Genomic DNA, 21,465 nt, shown 5'->3' on the forward strand with positions numbered 1-21,465 from the left:
AATGCCAACGAGACGGTTTTCTGCAGAATTTCCCAGAGAGGGACCCAGCGTACTAAAGATCCAGCTGGCAGAGCCAGGAGACTCAGCAGCATACTTCTGTGCCAGCTCCTTGTCCACAGCAATGCAGAGTCACATCCTCCTGGTGCAAAACACCCTGCAGGCCCCGCCCAGACTCACCCCAGATGCCCGTGGGGTGGAAAAAGGAGATTCCTTATCTCACGGTGAGCGAATTGGCTCTGCCGCATTTTGCAGATTGTAGAAAGGTCATGGTACATCCCAGCCCATGCTGAGGAACTAAGACCCTGTCACCCAAGAGACATGACAATGCTCAACAGCCTGTATTTCAACAGCAATATGTAATATGTGTGTAAAGGTTAAACACGTTTTGACCAATGTAACTCTTTCTTTCACTCCATACCATGTACCAAGTTCTATACTTCATGATTTACGTAGATAATTTTACTTAATCACCAAAGCAATCAAGCAAAGAAAATAGTTTCTTCGTATCACCATGAGAAATTATGGTTCCCGAAGTTTCCTTTCTTGAAAAAGTAAAAGAAAATTCTAGTGGGTGACAGAGATAGAATTCAAAACCAGGTTTGTGTGGCACATGGTTTATATATGAATTTGTGTAGATACCACCATTAAGAACTCTGCTACAGACATAGAGAATATATAAACGATGGTGGAAATAGATAAATTTTGGTGGGATAGAGAAGAATAAGTTGGCCCACAGGTATTTTTCACTAGAAATGTATCACTTCAATTCTTTTGTTATTTCAGTGACTTTTTTAAAAGAATTCTTATCACTCAACAAATGTTGGGAACTTACAGAAAAGTGTTATTATTATTTGCTTTGATGAGATCATTTAAAAAAATCAAAAAGCAGACAAATGCAAAGTCATGTCAAACACACATGTAGCAAGTTAAGTCCAACCTCCCAGCATGGAATGCAAATCATGTTACTCCACTGCATTGTTTAGTTTTGTTTTTCTGTAATTATTTCCTGCCTTCCCATGACACACCTGGGAGGAAGAAACCCAGAAAATCTACCAGGGAGGGACTTGAGAGATCCTGAGTCAGACCAAGCTGGTACCACAGGAAAGGGGGATTTCAAAGTCTTCCCCACTTCAAGCTCTAGGCATTCAAAGGGGCAGTCTTCCCAACATGGCCTTCTGAGGGAAGAAAGAGGGCAATAAGGAAGATTAAAGACTTTCTGGCAATTGGATAGTGAAGAATGAAAGGAAATAAGGAGTTCTTCAAACAAAAGAGAATCACAACATAAGAGGACTTACAACCATGCCCATCAGGAAAACAAATGAAACTTAATAAAATGCCTGGGCTTTGTTAGAACAACAGAACACAATACCATCCAGCTAGGAAGATTGTAAAACATCCCTATAACACTAAAATGAACAAAAGAAAAGTAAAATCATAGAATAAAGGACCTCCTGCCACCGCCTCTGGCCCCTTACTCAAAAAAAAAAGGGGGATTTCAAAGTCTTCCCCACTTCAAGCTCTAGGCATTCAAAGGGGCAGTCTTCCCAACATGGCCTTCTGAGGGAAGAAAGAGGGCAATAAGGAAGATTAAAGACTTTCTGGCAATTGGATAGTGAAGAATGGAAGGAAATAAGGAGTTCTTCAAACAAAAGAGAATCACAACATAAGAGGACTTACAACCATGCCCATCAGGAAAACAAATGAAACTTAATAAAATGCCTGGGCTTTGTTAGAACAACAGAACACAATACCATCCAGCTAGGAAGATTGTAAAACATCCCTATAACACTAAAATGAACAAAAGAAAAGTAAAATCATAGAATAAAGGACCTCCTGCCACCGCCTCTGGCCCCTTACTCAAAAAAGAAAAAAAAAAAAGGTTCAGAAGAAAATGGAAGTCTACATGGCAAACAGAAGCAAATGAATTCAAGTAAGCAGCTGAGGATGAAAGTCACCTGTAGCCAGAAACTCAAAAACTAACAGCAGAAATAAAAACAGAAAAAAAAATAAAGAAATTAACTGAACTCAGAAAATAAATGAAAGAAAAAAATCCCAAAAGTATCCTGAAAACGATGAATAGATTTAAAAATGCTCAAGGGAGAATAAACCAACTGAAAATTTAGTAAGGGGCATGGAAAACAGGCAGGGAAACCACAGAGAGAATGAAAATAACATAATGAAGTAGAACCAACTAGAGTGAAGGTGGGTGAGGGGACACAAGGCATGGCGGGAAAGGAGATGGATCAGTTGTGGGAGCTTTCAGGGAGCTGAGTCCTTGTGCTTATTGTCACAGATGCTTCTGTTCAGACCCGAGAAGTCACGTCTTTCCTGAGTGAGTGGGTGGCATTCAAAATTAAGTCTGCATTCTTAGGTAACCAGAGTGTCTATAGTGCTCCTGAAGTAATCAAAACATTAGAGTAACTGGAAAGGTAAAAACCAATGAGCCAATCAGAGAGAGACTGGCCTCAGAAATGTGGGTGCCAGTCCTCTCAGCCCAGAAGCAATGCAAAGCAATGGCAGTGTAAAGGACTCAGTTCTCTGGCCTGTCTACTCATTTGCAAAATTAGGGAGCTCTTTGTGAATGTCTCCAGGATTCTCCTTGTTCATTCTGCTGTTCATTCTGGCGTCCTGACCCACTCCATGCAGAGGGAGCTCTAGAGCTCAGCTTCGTTCCTCATTTCCCTTCCAAGGAGAGCTTAGAGGTACAGGGACCTTCCCACTATGGGCAGCCATGTGCTGTGCTGGGTGGCCTTCTGTCTCCTGGGAGCAGGTAAGTCCTGGGTTCAGGAAGCATATTCCTGCTCCAGTGCTAGGTCTCCCCTAGTGATGCTGCACCTTCCTGAACTCTTTCCAAGGGTCTTTCTCTTTCTTCCACAGGAACCACATGTGGTAGTATCACTCAGACCCCAAAATACGTGCTCAGAGAGGAAGGGCAAAGTGTGAACCTGGAATGTGAACAGAATTTGAATCACGATTCCATGTACTGGTACCGACAAGACCCAGGGGAAGGGCTAAGACTGATCTACTACTCACTAGTAGTACGTGATATTCAGAAAGGAGACCTAGCTGAAGGCTACAGCACTTCTCGGGAGAAGAAGCCATCCTTCCCTCTCGCAGTGACATCCACCCAAAAGGACCACTCAGCTCTCTATCTCTGTGCCAGTAGTCTAGGCACAGTGAAGCACAGGCCCCTCCTCTCTGTACATGAATGTGTCCCCAGATCCTGTTTCCCCCTACCAGGTGGCTCTTTTGCACATAGTCCTTGCTATCTCTCTCTTCTACCTCAGCCAAGTGCCCATAGCAGCTGCTGGCATCAGTGTATTTTGTGGGTTGTCAGGAAGCTTAGTCATTCACTAAGTTGGTTTTAAAAGGTATATGAGGGATCTTCAAAATGTCCATAGAAGAATGCATAAAATGAAACAAACAAACAAAAAAAGCTGTCCTTGGATTCAATTTTTTTCCACCAAAATAAATTTATACTTTAATGCTACTTTTCACACACTTGTTGAAGCCCACTCATGTGTGTGTGTGTGTGTGTGTGTGTGTGTGTGTGTGTATCTCCTAAGCATGGGGAAAGCAGGAAGACAAAGATAGGTAGAAAAGAGAGAAGAAGAGTTTAATCTTACAGCCTAACACTTTAAAAAATCGTCACTTAGAACATTGGAAAATAACACCAAATGCTTGTTTCCTTCAGAAAAATATTAAAAATCTAATGGGAGAGAAATGTGTAGAAAAAATATTGTTAGGGCCAACAGATAGCATAATAGATATGTCTTTTGGACTCCCACATAGTCAACTGTGGTTCAAGTCTTGGATCTGGCATCTTAAAAACACACTGGGTGCATGTGCATGCATGCCCAAGATTCTGAGATGAAGATGGAGGAGAAGGGATTGTGGAATGGCCATCACCCCTGTAGTGTGATTTCTTACTTTCTGTCTCTCTGCCTCTTTCTGTCTCTCTGGCTTCAAACCAAAGGCAAAATTTGGGTCCAGCAGTTGGCATAATGGCTATGTTGCTGAACTCCCATGTAGTCGACCACAGTTTGAGTCCCAGACCTGGTGGCTTAAACTCATGCTGGGCGCATGTGCATGCGTGCCCAAGATCCTGAGAGGAAAATGGAGGAGAAGGGATTGCGGCGTGGCCATTCCCCCTGGGGGGTGATTTCTCACTTTCTGTCTCTCTGTCCCTCTCTGTCTTTATGGCGAGCACACACGCCCTATAGCAAAAACCTCTCCAAAAAGCAAGCAAACAAACAAACAAAGGCAAAATTTGAGATGAATTGGATTGATGCACTGATTTCATTAACTGTACAGGCCCCAAAGTGTAAGACAGGTTTAGGGATCTAGGGAAGGAAAAAGCAAGGAGATAATATCAGGGAAAAAGAAAATAAATTCTCCTTCTCCTGCCAGAAAGAATTTCTGGAGACTTGCAGAGTCCCTGTCCAGAATACACACAAACCTTGGCTCCATGCAGTCTCTCTGAATTCTTTCTTGGAGTCTATATTTAGCTTTAGATTTCTCCTCCCATGTGTTTTTGAAAGTTTGACTCACTCTGAGTCACACAGAGACTGAAATACTAAGATACAGAGAGGGAAGAAACACACTCAGTATCAGACCTAAGGAACTCGTTATACCATGTATCATATCAAGATGATATGAGTGCTCCAAGCCATCATGGAAGATGTTCCTTGATGATCAAAGGAGACCACCAGAAATGCAGTGGTTCTAAGTTGCTTCACCTTGGATGTCCAGATCATGTTCATATATACCTCCATATCAACCATCCCCTCAGCCAGATAATGTCACCATAGACCTCTGGCAGTGGGAGAGACATAGCACCACAGAGACATTTATTCTCTGTGTACATGTGACTCTGCAAGGTGATGGGATGGGGTGAGACAGTCCACAAGAGAAAGAAAAGCAAAGGGTGAACAACAGTAGCAGATAGACCATCTTGTTTTTCCTTGGTATCCGAAACTTGCCTAGAAGGGACACAAATTTCTCCTTTCAGTTGAAGAATTTATAAAGCAAAGTGTATGAACTTAAACAGACTCCACAAGTTCCTCTGTAAAACTATTGAGCCTTTTTTTCTCTCTCCTAAGTATAATCCTAATGCTAAAAAGAACACTACAGCTATGAGCTTTTATTATAACCTCCATTCTCACAGCCAAGTCGTTAGAGGATATTATCTGAGGTGACAGACAGGAAACTTGAAAAACATAAAATATCTCTAAATGTTTTCTTAGCAAATGTTCAGAGGCCACCTATTATTAAAGGGATGATTTATATAAAATTAAAATATACAATTATGATTTTTTGAGCATAATAAACATAACTGCTCAGTTTAAAGGCCCATTGAATATAATCAACCATATATTAGACAAGTCAGTAAGTCAATTTGTTTACTCCACCTAGAAATAGTCTAGAATTCTTAGGAAGCAAAATGTGTTGTATAACATGTGAGGAAGAGTATTATCACAGAGCTTCATTTATGACGGCTCCAAACCTGAAAGCACCCAACTGTGCATCAGCAATGCTATGGAAAAATAGATTATGTTACATTTATATAACAGAATGCAATGAAGAAAGGACATCAGATGAAATTCTCAACATGGATGGATAACATAAACATAGTCATACACAAAAATAATATATACCATATGAAGACAGAATAGTGGTTGCATTTGGGAGCTTTATTTTATTAACTTTGAAGGAAGCATGAGGGCAATTTGGAGAATTCTGAAAATATTCTATATCTTCATCTGGGTGGTGGTTACATGGTACTATATTTGAAAATTTCACTGGGCTGAACTTAAGATTTGTGCAGTCTATTATTTGTACATTGTATCTTACTTAGAAAGTTTAGAAATGATGACAGTTACATCTCCTGATTATCTATTGATGTGTACCAAACCAGCCCAAAACTTGGTGATTTAAAATAATGATTCATTATCATTGCTCATGGCTCTGTATGTTGGATGGGCTCACCTATACAGTTCTCACTTAGGCTCCTCATGTAGTTGCAGCCAGATAGTTCACTGAAGCCACAGTATCGGAAGGCTCAACTGGGTTGGACATCCAAGGTGGCTTTCTCATGGACGTGTCTGGATCTCACCTGGGATGGCTTCAGGAAAGGATGATGGAACAGCTGGACATCTCTCACATTCTTTACACATTCCTGTAGTGTGATTAGGTGGGATTTCTCCTCCAAGGAGCTGAAGTATTTACATAGTAACTAGCTTTTCCAACAGCATGCATTCAAAAGACACTGGTGCGATCTACAAGTCTACTTATGGCCAAGCCCGAAAAACATCCAGTGACACTTCCACTGCCACATTCTGGCCAGCTCAGATGCAAGAAAGAGGACTCATAGGACTGTCAACACTGGTGGTGTGTTTGGAGCGACAGTTTTGAAGACTGGATACCATATTAGGGTAATTTGAATCTTTAGCCATTATTTGGTGATATCTTCCCCCCCACACACACACACACACTGTTCCTTTTACAACAAAGTCCTTTGAGATGATCTCAGTAAACTATTCAATTTTTCAAAAAATATCATTTGTCCAGTATTTATTCTTCTGCCCTTTTTTTTGGGGGGGGGGGGTTTCCTTATTCTTTAGGTGGTATTTTATACACAGCATATAATTCACTTTTTTCAGTCTTATGAGTTATACAGTTAGAATGTTCAGTCTGTTGTTTTTTAATATAATTCTATATAGTTTTATGTAGCATGAGGTTATAAAGATATTTGGGTTTATTTCTTTTACTTAATTTTACGTGTTTATTTTTATCACATTGTGTTTATTTATTTTTTTTCTTTTTTGAGAGGTTTTTGCTACAGGGCACATGTGCTCGCCAGAGAGACAGAGAGACAGAAAATGAGAAGTCACCCTCCAGTGGGGATGGCCACCCCCCTCTCCTCCATTCTCCTCTCCGGATCTTGGGCACACATGCACACACGCCCGGCGTGAGTTTAAGCCACTGGGTCCGGGACTCGAACCATGGTTGACTACATGGGAGTTCAGCAACATAGCCATTATGTTAACTGCTGGCCCCCACATTGTGTTTTTGCTTCTGCCATTTATTGCCTTGTTTTGATTATTTTTTCTCGTTTCATTATTTTGCCTCCCAGAACTACAGACTCCATTTTTATTTCCTTGATGAAGAATCATAAAATTGTATCACAGAATTACATCACGTTAACAATATCTAAGACTAGTCTTATTTTCACTCTTCACCTGAAGAATACATGAACTTTAAAGCAATTAACACTTATTGGTCCCTAGAAGTCTTTGCCTACTCCAATGTCTCCCAGAGTTTCCCCAGCATTTTCCACAAGTAGTTTTATTGTCTGAGGTCTTAGGTTCAGATCTTTGATCCATTTTGAGTTGACTGTTGTTAATGGTGAAAGATGGGGGTTCAGTTTCATCTTTCTGCAGGTGGATACCCAGTTTTTCCAGCACCATTTACTAAAGAGGTTTTCCTTTTCCCAATGGATTGACTGATATCCTTTGTCAAAGATCAGTTGGCTATAAGCTTTGGGAGTTATTTCTGGGGTCTCTATTCTCTTCCATTGGTCCACATGTCTGTTTTTATGCCAATACCATGCTGTTTTGATGACCACAGCTTTATAATATATCTTAGGATCAGGGAGTGATATGCCTCCTACTCCATTCTTCTTACGCAGGATTGCTTTTGCAATACGAGGTCTTTTATGGTTCCAGACAAATTCTATAATTGTCTTTTCAAGATCTCTGAAGAATATCTCTGGTATTTTGATTGGAATTGCATTAAACATGTAGATTAATTTGGGTAGACTTGCCATTTTGATTATGTTAATTCTACCAATCCAGGAGCATGGGATGTCCTTCCACTTTTTTATGTCACTTTCAATGTCTTTTTTAAGATTCTCGTAGTTTTCTTTATAAAGGTCTTTGACTTTCTTAGTTTCTAAGACTAGTCTTATTTTCACTCTTCACCTGAAGAATACATGAACTTTAAAGCAATTAACACTTATTGGTCCCTTCCTGGTTTCCAGTATTTTAGATAGCCAAAATTTTAGCTCTGTACAACTATAATAATTAGAAGTATTATTGTCTTAGCACTATTTAATTAGTCACTTTTCTATATGCTTATAATCATCTGTCTTTTTTTACATAAATCTTTAGTATATATCAACTCCAAGTAGAAAGAGGCTCCATCAGGCTCTGTCCCTGCCCTGTTAAACATGTTTCTTTGATGAATGGTCTTGATTCCCCATAGCAGATATATCCTGGGCAATGATGTAGAACCCTACGGTGGCTATAAGATTCCACCACCCAGGCTCTTCTAAGCCATAGCCCTGTGACTCCAGAGCTCTCACTCTAACGTCTATCTTCTCCAACAGCCGTTGTAGATATGAAAGTCCCCCAGACATTAAGAAATCTGGCTACATGAGTTTAAAAATAGAAAAGAGCTGACATTGAAACATTCTTAGAAAATGAGGAATGACAGGATGTATTGGCTGTGGACAGATGCAAGGCTTGGGCTATTGCTAATCCATAATTCATAGTGGATCAGCCAATAATGGTAAAATAAATTATATCAGAGTATAATCAGAAAAAAAGCCTAATATGAGCATTAAGAAATTTTAAAAAATTATTTCTTAGAACTAGGATTGATACAATTTGAGAAAAAGTTAGACAAATATTTCAATAACGGATCAGGAAAAAAGATACTTCTAACTTAGCTCTGGTGAAGGTGGACAAGCTGGGGTTTGCATTAAATTAGATATGTCCTCAATACCACATGGAACCATGAAGGCACGGGTGCAGGACTCTCTGGGAGACAGCAGACTCCCTAGTAGACCATAGGGTCATGTCTGATGCTGGGTTTGGGGCCTCTCTTAGTCAGCAGGGCTGGCAGGCCTTAGGAAGAGCTGAACATAGAGCAGGAAAAGGTCAGCGTTAAGTGGACCCCACTGGCACTTTTCTGTGTGTGCATGTTTTTTTAATTAACTTTTTTTTTTTAGAGAGAGAGATTTTTGCTATAGGGCACATGTGCTTGCAGGAGAGGCAGAGATATGAAAAGTGATAAATCAACCCCCAGGGAAGTGGCCATGGGATTTTGAGACACATGCACATGCACCTGGGGTGAATTTAAGCCACCAGGTCCAGGACTTGAACCACAGTTGACTACATGGGGGTCCAGTGACGTAACTATTATGCCATCTGCTGGTCCCTCCACTCACATTTTTGGCCCTATTCCTCTTTGCCTCAGACCCCGGTGATGACTTTAGAGCACAGTGGCAGCTGTCTCACCTTCTTTTTACAAATTTTATACATTTCTTCCCCCTGTAATCAACTCTAAACCAGAACTGTAACAGGAATGAAGTGCTCTGAAATGTATTTCCTGCTTAGCTAAGTGGATGTGGTAATAAAGCACCACAGGAATATACCTAAGAGCTAGTGTTTTTCAGAAGGAACAGGAAGATTTTCTTCTGATCCCAGGGCTTCCAGCTGCTTCCTCTTAAACATAAGACATTGAGCCAAAAGTCATCAATAGCAAGTGTCCTGCTCTTTGCAGAAGAAGCACAGTTATAGTGTGAGGTGGTCCCTTTTAAGGAGGCACAACACAACCAGGGAAATGCAGGAGTACACAGATGTCCTCAGTAGATACACAAATACCAACATAGTTCTATTTGTTATGATAAAAAAAAACTATTTCACTATAGTACAAATGTATTTGATGGGCCAAGTTTTGTGTGTGTTTATTTATAAGCCAGAATATGTGTGTGTTCCCCAGAGAAAGAGAGACAGAGAGGAAGAAGGACAAAGCATTCTCCAGTGGGGTGCAATCACACCACAATCCCTTCTCCTGCATTTCTCTATCCTGTCAGCATTTGGGGATGTACTCACACACATCCAGTGTGTTTTTCAAGGCATCAGTGCTGGGATTCAAAACACTGTCGGCCATGTTGGATCTAACTCTTAACCACTAGATCACAGGGCCAATATGATAGGCCAACTTTTAATTCTGCCTTTTTTAACTACCCGCCATAGAGAAATAGAACTCAAAAAAGTAAGTGAAAACTTAATCATGAAACTGTTATAGAAATATAAGTATAGTGCTTTCAAAAACTTTTCCTCCTTTTTGTAATCACTGTACAATTACTGACTGTAATACTATTTAATACTCAACATAAACTCCTTTCCTTATAAGAAACTCACTTACATCATTTCAGCGCTGTAGGTTTCTGTATCTTTCCACATTTGGAAGTTGTATTGGGACCTCTCCAAGGTCTCCTTAAGCAATATGAGAGTCTTTGATTGGGAGATGGATGTAGCTTCAATCACTGGCAAACATCACCACCAGGAGGCAGACTGGAGCATCTTTAGGATTATGTCGTCAGTCATCCATGGTCCAGGAGGCTCATAGCCCTGGATAAGCAGAGCTGGTAAGACCTCTCCAGAAAAGGAGGAAAGGTGGGATGAAGCCGACGCTGAAGATGCTGATACTTCTGTTGCTTCTGGGGCCCAGTATGAACCTAATTATATCGGGGGCTTAAGCGGGTGTGTGGGTGTTGGCATGGCAAAGTGATGGCCAGGCACTGTGGATTGTTTATGCTGATCAAAGTCAGAGGGAATATCTGTGTTCTCTGGTGTAAAGGGTAAGATGAGAGTTACCAGCCAGAGAATATGGGGGAGATGGGTAAATATGACCCCAGAGAATCTGAGAGGAAGATTGCACAAAACAAGTAGGAGTTTCCAGGAGCTGGGAGAAAGGCGAGGCTGTTTTGTGCCTAGGCTCCTTGACCTCTTTCATCTCTCTGACCTCTGCAGGCTCTGGGCTTGGTGCTCTTGTCTCCCAACATCCCAGCAGGGCCATCTGTAAGAGTGGAAAATCTGTGAAGATTGAGTGTCGTTTCACGGACTTTCAGTCCTCGACTGTATTTTGGTATCGTCAGTTCCAGAAACAAAACTTCATACTGATCGCAACGTCTAATATGGGCTCCAGTGCCACATACGAAGAAGGTTTTACCCCGACCAAGTTTCCCATCAGTCATCCAGACCTAACCCATTCAACTCTGATGGTGACAAGCGAGCATCCTGAAGACAGTGGCTTCTACTTCTGTGGTGCTAGTGACACAGCGCTGGGTGGAGATCAGAGAACTCAGCAAGAACCTCTGCTACAGCCTCCTCTCCCTGCCCCCTCGGGCTCATGGATACCTGTGGAAGGAGGAGTAGAGACCGGAAACCACAGATTCTCTGACTGAGACATCTGGGTGTGTGTGTGCAAGTGGAGAGTGAGAGGAAGGAAAGAGAATTTGAGAGTGGAGCAGAGGAGATACAGTGTCTGAGATTAATGGGAATAGACTTGGGCCTACGAAGTGGTCAACCACACAGAAAGATCCCCGAATTATAAAATGGGATTTGTGCCCTGACTCTGCCACATATTCTTGGATAAATCAATGGGTAACTCCATATGAAGATCTGAAGACTCTTCCATAAATCACTGTTTGTTTTCTATGATGAAGTTTGGCATTTTGCTCTCCAAGATTATTCAGAAATGCCTTGTTGCCTTGGTAGACTCTTGAGTTAAAGAGAATAACAAGGCAGCCAAGAAAAAGTTCTCAGGAAACAGTGCAGTGATGTGCTGGATAGTGCTTTGATAAATGAACAAAGTAAGTCAAAGGAAGGAGGGTACCTGACTACCTAGGTTTGGCGCATACCTCAAACATCCATGGAGAAAGTGCTGGTGAACTGACTCTTGAGACAGCTGTCAAGGAGAATAGAAGCAGGGAGCCTCATAAGAAGACCTCAGACAACATGGCTTGTCTCCAGAACTAAAAAGTTATATCCTCCTAAGTAGAGAAGTCCTTTGCTAGGAGAAATTGTAAAACTAATATTGACCACAAATCTGTGACCAAATAGAAAATAAATGATAGATATTAACACACACTTAACAGAAAAAAAACATATAACCAATAAACATAAAAAGATACACTACATTTATTGGAGATGAGAAAAATGTGAAGCGAGACATGATAGATAATTTTACGTTAATCTGATTAGAAAAAATACAAAAAGCTCAGGAATGTGACATGTTAGAGAGAATTTGGGTCCTTAGGACTATGTACTTAAAAATTACTGTTAGGGGGCAGCGGGTGGTGCAGTGGCCAGGGCTCCCACATGGTTACTGTGGTTTAAGTCCTGAACCTAGTGGCTTGCCTTCTCACTTTCCCTCTGTCTCTCTCTTGTGTCTCTCTCTGACACACTTAACAGAAAAAAAAACATATAACCATAAACATAAAAAGATACACTACATTTATTGGAGATGAGAAAAATGTGAAGCGAGACATGATAGATAATTTTACGTTAATCTGATTAGAAAAAATACAAAAAGCTCAGGAATGTGACATGTTAGAGAGAATTTGGGTCCTTAGGACTATGTACTTAAAAATTACTGTTAGGGGGCAGCGGGTGGTGCAGTGGCCAGGGCTCCCACATGGTTACTGTGGTTTAAGTCCTGAACCTAGTGGCTTGCCTTCTCACTTTCCCTCTGTCTCTCTCTTGTGTCTCTCTCTGGTAAGTGCACATGTCTTATAGCAAATTAAAAAATAATAATAATAAATAAAATAAATAATTCTTTTAAAAATTACTGTTGGGAACTTAAGTGATGCAAACCATTTGGAAACAGGTCTCCATTTTCTCATATATTAATAATTGATCTGTATTCTATGACCTAGCAATTCCATTTCTAGGTTTATAGCAGATGCTCCTGTATATGCTTATCACTAGACATAAATACAAAAGTGTTCTCCGCTGCACTATTTACAAAAGAAAAACATAGATTCACACTACATGTGCATTGACAGTAGAGTGAATGGATAAACTGGTGTATTCATACAATGAAAAATTACACATATCAGTCAACATGAATAAATGACAGTGATGAACAATATTATAAGTGAATCTTATGATATCATATCAACTGTCAAAGCTAACCCCGATACGACTATGTAAAACATAATGCAATTTTTATGAAGCTAAAGACAACTAAATCAATAAAATAATTTTGGAGACTACGAATATCCTAGATGAAATTATAGTAAAAAAAAAAGCAAGGAACCAGAGTTGGTATTTACCAGCTCATGAAAGCCAATTGTACTGTCTTCTCACTCCAATTTCAGTGACACAGTTTCAACAGCTTGAAATCAGCCACAGTGGGAGTGTTTACACCATGAAAATCAGCAATTTTCCTCCAGAGAACTGATTGTCAGACATTTGCCAACACACCACTGGCAACAAATGATGATATTCCAAGTTTAGGATAGTGTTTAATGTGGGACTTGGGTGGAGAATGGCAGGAGTGAGATGGGAAAGAGCCACATGGTGAATTTTAAATTATGTCAAAGTCTACCTTGCATATTGTGTGTGTGTGTGTGTGTGTGTGTGTGTGTGTGTGTTTGGGGGGGGAGATGTTTCACAACAAGTACTTATTATATTTTGAAATAAATAAATAACCACATATTGATAAGCAATGCCTGTGTCTATAAACTATAGACTAAGATTAATCAAATCCTATGCATATGAAATCAAAATAGAGGGAAAAATACCAAATGAATGAAAGACTTAGAGTTCTCAAAAGGGGATAAAGAAGGGATTGTGTGGTGAGAACCAGGTAGTTGAACAGCAGTGACTCAACTTCTTAACTTCCTCATTCATGAACTCATCACTGAATCATCACACCCCCATTCACCGTCGTCAATATACCAATTGACAAACCTGGACACATACAATCCCTTTTCAATAGAGTAGAGGGCTTAGACACCAAATGAAAAAATGAGGACATGTAAATAGTAGCCTACCCTGATCAAAGTAGAACTGGGAGGAGTAAGATGGGAGGCAATCCAGCTGTGGTCATGCTGCCATGTTATATCAACATGGCCTTCATGTCCAACTCCATTACTGGTGATTAAATAACTTGCCTCCCATTTCAGTTACCTGCGATTGTGTTCATTATCAGGAAAACCAGGGACCCATCTTAGATAAAGCCTTCTATCCTGCCAGTATTTTTAGTCTGAAGAAGAGAGCTAGCAAAATACTTCTTACATATTCCACTGCTTCCTCCACCAATGGAACAGAAAAGATATGAGCATGTAAGACTCTGGCATGAAACCTAGGGAGGAAATATCAATAAAACATTTCTGTCTCATTGAGTCATTTATTTCCCTCCTCTGCATTAAGCATGAGGGTGTAGTATCCTACTGTCAGTTGGCATGGATGGGCACTGTGTTCAGACCTGTCTTTCCCATCCAGCTGACCACAGAGATACAGCCCACTGTCCATGTGTGTTACCTTAGGGGGGAATACAGAAGAGGACTGAATATAATCCAGTCCGAATTGGTGTTCTCTTCTCCTTAGACCGGGACCTGTCAAAATAAAATCCTATAACATTTCTTGCAAATTTTTCAGGGCATGAATTTTTGAATAGCACTTCTTCTTTTAAGTGTAACATTTCCTTTCCATGTTCTGATTCAATATTCTACTCTCTGGGCTATATGATATGTGAAACCATGCTGTTCTTGAGAGACAGTGATGGGTGAGGTGAGGCAAGAGATAGATTTTTGTCTCCCCATTCCCAACACACACACACACACACACACACACACACACACACACTCAATGAAGGCACTGTATTCCCCATAATGGAGATGTCATGAGGAGAATTTCAGAGGCTTTGAGAGATTCAGGCTTCTTTAAGTCCCCCATATCTTAGATAGACAATTTTGAGTAATTTTTTTCTTACTCTATACCCTTACAGATAAGAAATTTGCAAGGAGTGGGACAACTAGCACAATTATCCCATAAAAATAATTTCTTGAGCTGGTTTGTAGGAGTCTCATCCCAGTAGCTTCACAATCTCAGGTGTCTGACTCCCTCACGAGTTTCTACACTGCCCCGGTTTCCATTCTGAACTGCAAATACTTCTGATTTGACCAAGTGTCAGTATCTCAAGTATTCTAAGTATTTAAGTGCCACTCACATGTAAACTACTCTCTGGTACCATTTCTCTTAAAAAAAAATAGTTAAGTTTTTCTGTTTTATAGAACAAAAATGGATGATGACTAATTAGCTGCAGGCTACTTGATAAAATACTCCCTTGCAAGTCCAAAGTCCCTGATACCATACATATATTTAGTGATTATTCTCCTTTTAGAAAAATATTATTTTCCCTTAATATTTTGCCTCAAGATCTATGTGTACTATTCCAGAAACATTACTTTCTCCCTGTAAGAAAGAAGGGTTAAACAAATGCTTGAAAAGATTCTTTTAGAAGTCTTAATCTGGGAGGCCCACAAGTGATATGGTGGTTAAGGCACTGGATCCTTTCATGGTCAACTGCACAATTTGAATCCTAGATCTGGAAGCTTGTAAAACACACCAGGCATGGGTGTGCGCATGCCCATAATCTCGAGAGGAGGATGGAGTAGAAGGGATTGCAGTGTGGTCATTGCCCCTGAGTTGCAGGGTGACTTCCCATTTTCTCTCTCTTTCTGTCTCTCTCCAGCAAGTACACATGCCTCATAGCAAAAACAAAACAAGACCAAAAAATCTTAGTCTAGGGCTGGCTTCATAGCCTAGTGATTAAGTAAGCCAGATCCCGCATGGCTAACTCCAGTCTAAATCCCAGCTCCTACCACTTGAAAAGAAACCAGGGCACATGTGCATGGGTACCTAAACTCCCAACAGGATGAAAAATGGTGGAAAAAGGACTGCAGCATGAGCATACCTCACTGCAGGATTCTTCCTCTTCTTCTCACTCACTCTCTAATGAGTGTGTCTCTCTGATTAATGCATGTACTCCCTAGTAATGTAAAATAATTAAAAATCTTAGTCTAAATTATTTTTGAGTAGCCTATTTTCAGTCCTTATGAAAGAATAGAGGGGAGTATTTCATGTTGGGTAAATTCTTTATACAAGGCAAATGATATATAGTGATTGTTTAAAAAAATAATGAGAATAAATAAAAATCATCATCTGAAAAAAATGAAGGAAAGGATTTGATGATGATGGTGATGATGTGGTTAGTAATGTCTTTGTCTTGACTGACATGCGTGGTAATCATGCTGGAAAAAAGAAACGTAATACATTGTAAAGATATATGTAATTCATGGGACCAGCAGTTAGCATAATGGCTATGTTGCTGGACTCCCATGTAGTCAACCATGAAGCCAGTCCTGGACCTGGTGACTTAAACTCTCACTGGGAGCATGTGTGTGTGTGCCCAAGATCCTGAGGAGAATGGAGGAGAGTGGATTACACCGTGGCCATACCCCTGGGGGGTGATTTCTCACTTTCTGTCTCTCTGTTTCTCTCTGTCTTTCTGGTGAGTGCACGTGCCCTATAGCAAAAACTTCTCCAATAAAAGGAAAATAAAAAGATATATGTAATTCAATGTAATATAAAAAATTATGATAATAAATAAAACAAAATTAACTTAAAAAGAAAGGATAGAGACAATCCTGTAATCACCTCAAATAATTAATGAAAAAAAATTTTTTGGAGAGATTTTTGCTATAGGGCGCATGCACTCGCCAGACAGAGAGAGACATAGAGACAGAAAGTGAGAAATCACCCCCCAGGGGGGATGGTCATGCCTCAATCCCTTCTCCTCCATTCTCCTCTCAGGATCTTGGGCACGCACACACATGCACCCAGCGTGAGTTTAATCCACTGTGTCCGGGATGCGAACCGCAGTCAAATACGTGGGAGTCCAGCGATATAGCCATTACGCTAACTGCTGGTTCCCAATAATTAATGAAATTTTTATTAGATTTTTTTTTTTGGAGAGGTTTTTGCTATAGGGCACGTGTGCTCGCCAGCCAGAGACAGAGACAGAAAGCGAGAAATCACCCCCCAGGGGGGATGGTCATGCCACAATCCCTTCTCCTCCATTCTCCTCTCAGGATCTTGGGCACGCACACACATGCACCCAGCGTGAGTTTAATCCACTGTGTCCGGGATGCGAACCGCAGTCAAATACGTGGGAGTCCAGCGATATAGCCATTACACTAACTGCTGGTTCCCAATTTTTATTAGATTTTATCTTCATCAATTTTGCCTACTTCATAATTGTTCAAGAAAAAAATATTTATAGCATCCCATTTTTGAAGCCATTACTTTGGAAAAATTCCCTCTCACTGCAGAGGGCTGAAACCAAGGGAGGTAATAAATGAATGCTATTTAATTGCCTTGGATAGAAATCGAAAAACCAGTAGAATATTCTAAGATGGTTTTCAGTTTCTTGGTGATCTTCCATTTCACTGTTTAAAAGCAAAGTAAGCCTGATACTAGAGAAAAGAGCTCAACGCACTGTCTTAGATGTTACAGGGAATTCGTGGATGTTGGATGACTCCAAAGGGATGCAAGGCCATTAAATGCAACTTCAGGAGAGCAGAAAGCCATATCCGCTGTTCTGAGGCAATGGGAGCTTATCACTCTTCCAGAGCACAGGCCCCAGTGACCTCTCCCTCCTGTGTCTGTGTCTCTGTTAAGGATTCAAACCTACGGGAGAGAATACTTGGGAAACTATCTCTATCCTGGTATCCATCAGCCACGACCAGCGGATTGTGTGATCCCAGGTGCTGCTGCTTTAGATACAGGAAACCTCAGTACATTCTCAGACTAAGTTTCCCAGGGAAGGTTATGTTCAAAATGACATCCTAAAGATGGATTGGAGTTAGTGAAGCAAGACTGGAGATAATGAACTTAAGGGCGTTTAAGAAAGAAGAGCCAGTGCAAACTTTTTTAATCAGGAGAAAGAATCAGTGTGCTTAATGAATGAAAAGAAGTTAATGCAGGAGCAGAGAGGGGGAGAAGGGTGAATACAAGGTGAGATGGGGGAGAGGTAGAAAGACATAAGGCCATTGATGACCTATAAATCAGAGTAAATGATAAGGAATTTCACATGGAGTTTCAAAAGAGCCACTGAGGTCTTAAACATTTTAATTCTGTGGTGATCAGATTAGCGTGTGTGTTGGGTGTTTGTGTGTGTGTGTGTGTGTGTGTGTGTTTAATCATCCTGGCTACCATGTCAAGAGATAATGGACCATTTGGGGGAGGCAAAATTTTATCTTCCTTCTCTTAGGGTTTTTTAGCTGGGCCTGAGAATTAAACTGACATAAGACAGATTAACTGGAGAAAAGCACACAAATTTAATTAATACAAGGTAAATATCATATCACACGGGAGCCCTCAGAGGAAATGAAGACCCAAAGACATGGTTGGAGTGAACACTTACATGCTGAATGTGACAAAGAGGAGTCAATCATGAAAATGTGACAAGGCAAGGGAGCTCGAGGGCAGTTAACTGGGTGGAAAAGGGAATAAGAAGGTGAGGGTTAGTTTAGCAAGGTTTTTATGTAGAAGTCTCTCAACCTTGATGTCTCAACTTTGATACAAAAAGGTACTCTCTTTCTGATATAGGGAGGACATCTTCCACATGGGGGTTTATCTCTTTTCAGGACAAAAAAAAAGGTGGGGGAGAGGGAGGATCAGAGTACGTTTAGGTGTCTTCTGCTCAAAATAGTCCTATGTCAAAGCGGCTTACTTTGCTTGGTCGATTTTATGCCCCCTCAGTAGTGTGGACAGAGTCAATGCAGAGAAGATTTAGCCAATGCCACAGCCCAGGCAATCGATAGTGTAGCTCAGGTGATGACAGCGGTGATAGAAATATGGGGGAATGGAGGACTTAAAAGACATTTAGGAAATAAACCAGGGGCTTGATAGTTCGGTGGATATAAGAGGCAATAGACAGGGAGATTTGAGTATCACATCACACCCAGCTGCATCATGAGGACCGAGTGAGAATATTTACCTTGAGGTTTCACAGAAACCCACCTGGAAATATGTGGAACGCAGTTGAATGTGCGTGTCATGGAAAAGGGATGGGAATGAGAGGTAAACGTCTAGGACATTTAACATAACCAGAAAGATGAAAGTGAATACAATCCCTTCATGATAGGCTATACAGCAAAAAGTTGGAGGAGTTATAATAGTCACCTTGAATGGTGACTAGGAAGAGTTGAGCAGCCAAATTATACTGATTATCCATGGATCAATATTTTGACTGCATAATTTTGTGACTAATCATTGGTAACAGGTCTATAGAGTATGCCAGCAGGTTACCACTCTAAGCACTGCTTGAATCCTAATCCCATTTGTGAATACAAGATGCTTCAGCTACGGAGTATGACAACTGCCCACTCAACTGGGGAGACAAAAGACAGCGAGATCTGCAGGTTTCAGATGGATTTGCCTCTTTGGCCACTAGGGGGTGATGTAGGTCTTTCTGTTAAATTCTAGTGGCCTATAAAAGGCAACCACAGATCTTCACTTGAAAATAGATGCTTCAGATCATCAGGTGAGATCGTGTAAATTCTGATTGAATGAATGATTTGCAGATATCCTGAGAGGCCAACCGTTCCTTGAAAGCAGGATCAAAGCTCACATTTTGTAATCTATTCAGTATTTACCACACAGTCCTCTCCTGTAGTCCTATCTATATGTAACTGATCAATACATAAATGACACCAGCATCTTTAATCCACATTGTACCAAATTTGCAGCCAGTGGAACAAGAAACAAGAAATGTGAGAAAGATAAAGAAAGGAAAAAGAAGCAAGTATTGGCCAGTCACCGGCTTATTTACCAAGACCAAAAGAAATCTAAGAAGCATTGCATTAATAACAAAAGTAAGTAAATGTACTGCATTCGACATAACTGTAAAAAGTCAGTTTTATTTCCATATGCTTAGAAACAAAAGACATTTCTTAAAAAGAGAGCTGCTATGTGATTATGTAAGTGTGACAAAAGCCATGATTGGTATGAGCAAGTTTTATGATTCATTACTGAGATGGAAGGGAGGAGAGAGGAGAAGGCAAGTTTAAACAGAAAATAAGTGAATACTTGTAAGTAACTTTTTATTTATTTATTTATTTATTTATTTTTTGGAGAGGTTTTTTTGCTATAGGGCACGTGCGCTCACCAGACAGACAGAGAGACATAGAGACAGAAAGCGAGAAATCACCCCCTCCAGAGGGGATGGTCACGCCACAATCCCTTCTCCTCCATTCTCCTCTTGGGATCTTGGGCACTCATGCACATGTGCCCGGCGTTGAGTTTTAAGCCACCAGATCCGGGACGCGAACCACGGTCGACTACGTGGGAGTCCAGCGACATAGCCATTATGCTAATTTCTGGTTCCCGTGAATACTTGTAAGTAACTTTTTATTAAAAAAAAAGAAAGAGAGAAAATTGCAAAAGAGTCACAGGAGAAGAGAAAAACAGCAGACTGAAACACGCACTGTTTTCACCAGCTGAAACAAGCCTGGCCTCTCAGCTCCTACTAAGTGTTTTGTCCCATGTGTACAGCACCTATAGAGACTATGGGAAGTGATTGCATCATGAGGAGGAGGTTCCTCGGGAAGGATGAGGATGCCTTACAACAAAGGTCACCCGTCTCTGCTTTCTCCAAGCCAGCCATGTGCCTCGTGCTTCTCTTCTGTGTGGCCCTTTTTTTCTGGGGAGCAGGTAAGTTTCTCTTCTGAACTCATTGGATTCCAGTTTTAGGATTTTCTGCTGTAGCTGCCTCTAGCCAATTTCTACAGCTTCTGTCTCTTTCCTCCACAGGCTCTGTAGACGATGAGGTCACCCAGAGTCCTAGATTTCTGGTCAAAGAAAAAGAACAGAAAGCAAAGATGGACTGTGTCCCTAGAAAGGGACATAGTTATGTTTATTGGTATCGTAAGAAGCTGGAAGAAGAGCTCAAGTTTTTAGTGTACTTTCAGAATGATGAGCCTCTTGAAAAAACAGATGTAATCAACGAGCGAGTTTTAGCCCACTGCCCCAAAAACTCGTCCTGCAGTGTGGAAATCCAGTCCGCGGAGCTCGGGGACTCTGCACTGTATTTCTGTGCCAGCAGCCAGTCCACAGTGCTGAAGGTTAGCTTTTCTTAGAACACAAACTCGTGGACCCTGTTCAGGAAATAAGCAGCATATTAACTAGTTTGGTAGGAACTGACAGAAACTCAACTTGAAAGAGCACAGACCAGAAGGGGTTTATGACAGGTCTAGGTGAACAAAAAGGGGTGCTCGCAACAGCTGATGGGGACAGAAACCCAAAGAAAGGGAAAGAATAAAAAAGGAAGCTCCAGCTCCCAGTGGACAGGGTAGTAGGCAGGGTGTATATACCAGGGTTCATCCATGCTCTTTTTTTTAGTGAGATTTATGGAGTTCTAGTGATCTTTGTAAAAATAATACAAAATTCTGTGCTTTTCACCTGGTAAAGCTTTGCAGGAAGAAAAAATGATGAGCAGATCGCCGTGTCTTCCACATGGGCCCTGTTTGTCAGACCAGCATACGTCATTGAATCGGAAGCAGAGACCTCTCATAGGGGAGCCTGCAGTGGGAACTCAGCA

At 40.8% G+C, this 21,465-nt stretch overlaps 1 protein-coding gene and 2 gene segments (V, D, J or C); all 3 read left to right on the top strand.

Moving 5' to 3' along the window:
* Positions 1-2,510: 2,510 nt before the first annotated feature.
* LOC114007223 (T cell receptor beta variable 19-like) lies at positions 2,511-10,419 on the top strand. The segment is given in 3 exon segments: positions 2,511-2,770; positions 2,878-3,176; positions 10,261-10,419. Coding segments are annotated over 3 exon segments (507 nt in total).
* On the top strand, positions 10,398-11,257 carry LOC114007224 (T cell receptor beta variable 20-1-like). The segment is given in 2 exon segments: positions 10,398-10,520; positions 10,824-11,257. Coding segments are annotated over 2 exon segments (483 nt in total).
* Positions 11,258-19,507: 8,250 nt separating this feature from the next.
* Positions 19,508-21,465, top strand: part of LOC114007225 (uncharacterized) — a 12,400-nt gene continuing 10,442 nt past the window's right edge. Inside the window, exons 1-3 of the mRNA XM_027770549.1 lie at positions 19,508-19,741; positions 20,421-20,579; positions 20,679-20,989. Of these exons, the coding sequence (XP_027626350.1) occupies positions 20,435-20,579; positions 20,679-20,989 (456 nt within the window). The 5' untranslated portion in view covers positions 19,508-19,741; positions 20,421-20,434. The remainder of the gene's footprint in view (positions 19,742-20,420; positions 20,580-20,678; positions 20,990-21,465) is intronic.

The sequence above is a fragment of the Tupaia chinensis genome, unplaced genomic scaffold (genome assembly GCF_000334495.1).
Source record: "Tupaia chinensis unplaced genomic scaffold, TupChi_1.0 Scaffold000140_1, whole genome shotgun sequence".
Taxonomy (NCBI): domain Eukaryota; kingdom Metazoa; phylum Chordata; class Mammalia; order Scandentia; family Tupaiidae; genus Tupaia; species Tupaia belangeri.